The 4695-nt window shown below is 34.4% G+C and overlaps 1 protein-coding gene across 1 annotated transcript; it reads left to right on the top strand.

The window, feature by feature from the left end:
• The first annotated feature begins 3397 nt into the window (after positions 1-3397).
• LOC139168403 (ATP synthase-coupling factor 6, mitochondrial-like) lies at positions 3398-3813 on the top strand. The gene has a single exon (XM_070753984.1). It carries the CDS (start codon positions 3400-3402, stop codon positions 3721-3723), a length of 324 nt encoding a protein of 107 aa, XP_070610085.1. The 5' UTR covers positions 3398-3399; the 3' UTR covers positions 3724-3813.
• The last annotated feature ends 882 nt before the right edge of the window (positions 3814-4695 follow it).

Raw genomic sequence — 4695 nt, 5'->3', positions numbered from 1 at the left:
TATTTATAAAATATTGTTTTATTTGCCATCTTCCAATTTAGTAAAAGTATTTGAAGTTTCTGTAATATATTGCATGGTAATTAAATAAGAATACAAAACAGAATTATTTAAATACCATGTCAAATGACTGAAGATCAGTTAAATTGACATGAACTACTGTATATGGCAGAGTCTGAATTTATTTGATCTTCTCAGAAAATAAAACAGAAGTCATCTGTTGCCATTATTACATGGTTAGGATACTTCATATAGCTCTTGTATTCTAAATAAAAAAATGGGAGAAGATATAATACTGCTTTATGTCCTTTAGGTTTAAAAATGAGGTCTGTTTATTTATTTATTTATTATTTAGATTTGTATGCCGCCCCTCTCCGCAGACTCGGGGCGGCTCACAACAAAGTGAAAACAATTTACAACAAATCTAAATTACTATTTAAAAATATTTAAAAGACCCCATTTTCTAAACACACATACATACAAACATACCATTCATAAATTGCATATGCCCGGGGGAGATGTCTCAGTTCCCCCATGCCTGACGACAAAGGTGGGTCTTAAGGAGCTTACGAAAGGCAAGGAGGGTAGGGGCAGTTCTAATCTCTGGGGGGAGTTGGTTCCAGAGGGTCCGGGCCGCCACAGAGAAGGCTCTTCCCCTGGGGCCCGCCAACCGACATTGTTTAGTTGACGGGACCCGGAGAAGGCCCACTCTGTGGGACCTAATCGGTCACTGGGATTCGTGCGGCAGCAGGCGGTCTCGGAGATATTCTGGTCCAGTGCCATGAAGGGCTTTAAAGGTCATAACCAACACTGTTGGTCCAATTACATCCTTGGATTAGGCTGTAAGAATCTTTTTAAAATCTAAATGACTATTTTTGAAAACATTAGCATTCTATTTCCTGTATGTGTCTATAAATACATATTGAAACATTTGTAAGCCAAAATTTCCATCCACATTCTTCAAAATGTTAGAAGGCAGCTCACAATTTTAAACATATCTGCAGAAATACGTATTGCAACTAAGGAAATGCATGCATAAGAATTTGGTGAAAACAAAGCTATAAATCATAAGAAATTTGCTTGAAAAAAGCAATAATAGAAAAAGTGCATAACAAAAGTGATTGCATTGGAAGAAATTTGGAAAAATATGGAAATTTCATACACACTATATTATTTTTGCTGAATTTGCAAGATGTGGAAATGAACTAAAAATGTTGGTTTGCTTGCCATGATAATAAGGACATCATTTTTGGTGTTAATTATGTAATATGTTATAGGGCTTCATAGCACCTGTCAAGCTCAGCCTCTTCAGCACTAGTGGTTGGGACATAGACTCGGACTAGTGTAATATTGAAAGTTTTCCTTGGATTTGAACTAAGATCATTCTGTCATTTGGGGGATTATATCCCAGTACTGCTTTTCCTATTCTTTTATTGACAATGTAGACTATTTCATTTCTTCTGAGAGATTCTTGCCCACAGTAGGATACCTGACGGTCATCTGAATTAAATGCATTAATTCCTGTCCATTTTAGTGATGATTCCCAAGATGTCAATGTTCAGTCTTGTCATCTTTTGTTTGACCATGTCCAGCATGCCTAGATTCATGGATCATACATTCCAGGTTGTTATAGAGAATAGATCTTTATAGCATCAATCAGTCTTTCTTTTCACCACAAGATACATCCACAACTGATCATTAATTCATATTTGGACCAGTCACTTCACTCTTTCTGGTGCTACTATACTAGCCCTCTGTTCTTCCCCAGTAGCATATTGGACATCTTCTAACCTGAGATGCTCATCTTCCAGTGTTATATCTTTTTGTCTTTGGTACTGTCCATGGTTTTCATGGCAAAGATACTGGAGTGGGTTGCCATTTCCTTCTCCAGTGGATCATATTTTGTCAGAGCTCTCTGCTCTGACCTGTCCATCTTGGGTGACATACCTCATAGCTTCATTGGGCTATGCAAGCCCTTTTGCCACAACAAGGCAGTGAATCATGAAGGAGTTATAAACCATAGTTTGGTTTTAAAAAAAATCTTGGGAAACTGAAGGAGGAAATCATCTTATGAAAATAGTTTCAAAGAATATTAGAGGTTGTGAGGTATGAGACTTTTATGAGACTTCAAGAATGGAGAAGAACTAAATGAGTCTTAGTATGTGTTTCAGCCACAGGGCCACCAGGAGGTAGTTTATACTTTGGAGAAAATAAAATGAAGACCGTGGCTGTGTATAAATCTCTGTTGAATATATATCTCTAAGGAAGAACTTTTCAGAGGAAAGATTTTTATAATGTATTGCTTCCAGTGATTCATATAGAGCATAGTTTTCGGCTTTCTTGATTTGCAGCTATTGAAAAAAAAATGGGGCATCATTAGTATTTGTTTTAAAATTATTTGGAGACATAATTAGCAAAGTCTGTTCAAGCATTATTTGTTCTACTTATTTATAGAGTGATAATTATTCTTGGGAATTGTTGGAATCTGTTCATAGGATGATATATTCCTTTGGGGAGAATCATCTTAATAAGACACATGGTTTTACTGATAAATGTCATGCAAAGAGATTCCATCTGCACCACAGCTTGTGATGTGAAATGAGTTGCTTATTTTTTTTTTCTGGCAGCAAAAATGTTTTTTTCATAATGTTCTTTATAAGGAAAGAGTAGACTAGGTTATCAACCTTAGCCACAGCTGTGTGAAGAAATCAACAATGATAAATAAGTGAAATAAAAAGTAAATGCAAAAACTAAAGGAGGATTATTTTATTAAGAGTGTCAAGTCCAAGAAATTGCGGAGGAATTCTGATTGAAAGAGTACAAGTTGAGTAAAATTTGAGACTTATTGCAGGTTTATTCAGTGAAGTGATTACTTAGAGCATATTTTGGCTCTTAAAGATGAGGCTATGCAATTGTTGATTTAGACAAAGGGTATAATAGTGAATACATGTGGAATTATACAGTGATATGAATGAATCAGTGTTGAAACTTGGTTACTTGTTAATAAGAGTGGCATGAGGGAATTAAACAGGTCTGAAAATAAACTGAATGTTTAGCAGTGTTCAGCATTAAGCAGGCAAAAAAATAATAACAATAGTAATAGTAACTGAAAAGTGCTTTACAGCCTTCTGCAGTTTACAGAGTTAGCATATTGTCTTCAACAATGTAGGTCCTTATTTTACTGACCTTGTTTACTGACCTTTACTAAATCTCCTTAGAAAATGAAATCTCCCAAACATGATTTCATACGTATGTGTTAATTTTCATGGAATAAAATTAATCTTCACCTTTAGCATTGTAACTTGGGTGAAAGTTAAAATAGGTGCAAACATATGCATAAAAATGACTGGTCGTGGTGGCGCTCTGAATAAAGGCTTTAGGTGAAAATTTGGCAAATTTATCATGATTCTTCAACAACCTTTTAGATTTTCTTCCATTTTCCATTCAGTCCTATCTGTCCAGTTGCGCAGAAATATTGGCTTTTCTGCCATTGCATTTAATAAAGCAAAGGAACTTGATCCTGTACAGAAGCTCTTCTTGGACAAGATTAGAGAATATAAAACCAAGAGTCAAAAAACTGGTGGCCCCATTGACGTTGGTCCAGAATATGAAGAAGAGCTGAAAGAGCAAGCAGAGAAACTCACACGATTATATGGTGGAGGAGACATGACCAAATTTCCAGAGTTTAAATTTGAAGAACCCAAATTTGATGAAGTTCAGAAGTGATGTGATCATGTGTATATGAAGCATTAGGTTGGACATGTTGAGTTAGTCTGCAGTTATAACTTAAATAAACAGTTCAATACTAAAAAAAAATCCTTCTAGCTATTTGAATTGCATGCATGGACAACCTAGAAGTTTTTAGCATGCTGACTGAGATGACACCAGTTGTGAATCCATTGGGAATGCATTGCTGAATAGGAATTACATTGAATTTATTTTACAAAACCCTTGTAATAAAGGAACATACTTTTTTCCTAGATTAATAATTAATTAAGAACTGGGCTTCCAGAACGTATTAATTACAGAGAATGAAAATTTCAAAAGAGTGTAATGTCAACGGATCATTCAATTAATTATTTTAAAAGAACAACTCAATTTCAAAGAATGGCAAAAATAATGGTAGTTCTACCAGAGAAATCTAGAATGGCAGAGTATGAGTAATCTTTGATGAAAGCAATATAAAGGCAAGATAGGAAATAATATGGATAAAAAACAAATTTGTTTCAAATTACATGACATTTCTTTAATAAACATGAAAGTGGACTTATGGATATATATTCCAAAACAAACAACATCTTTGGATTACAGGCAAATGACTAGATTAGAAGAAGATAGGATTTAATCTGCTGCTTTTATCTGAAAAAACAACTGAGCATTTATATATCAGCCAGTTTAACAACTAGAAGAGGAAGTGTTACATAATTTGTGTGTGTAGGATGAGGAAAGACAACTCATAAAATTATTGAACTCCTTTGGGAAAACTAGAGGGGGAAAACATTCAAGAAACAAATGTTTTAAAAAACCTATATTGAATTTTAGATTCTCCATAGCCACATTAGTGTACTGAGAATCATGAAGCATCATTAAGTATTAATATATTAAGTATTCAATTCTTACATCTTTCATTTGGATCTCCCTATATCTGGAAAGTGACTGTAACTACATTTAGTTGAACATTAACAATAACCAAAGAGT

The sequence above is a fragment of the Erythrolamprus reginae genome, chromosome 5 (genome assembly GCF_031021105.1).
Source record: "Erythrolamprus reginae isolate rEryReg1 chromosome 5, rEryReg1.hap1, whole genome shotgun sequence".
In the NCBI taxonomy this organism is placed as follows: domain Eukaryota; kingdom Metazoa; phylum Chordata; class Lepidosauria; order Squamata; family Dipsadidae; genus Erythrolamprus; species Erythrolamprus reginae.
This window is presented reverse-complemented; position numbering and strand designations above follow the sequence as displayed.

Coding starts and splice junctions, on each gene's coding strand:
- LOC139168403 (XM_070753984.1), top strand. CDS start 3,400: ATGATTCTTCAACAACCTTTTAGATTTTCTTCCATTTTCCATTCAGTC.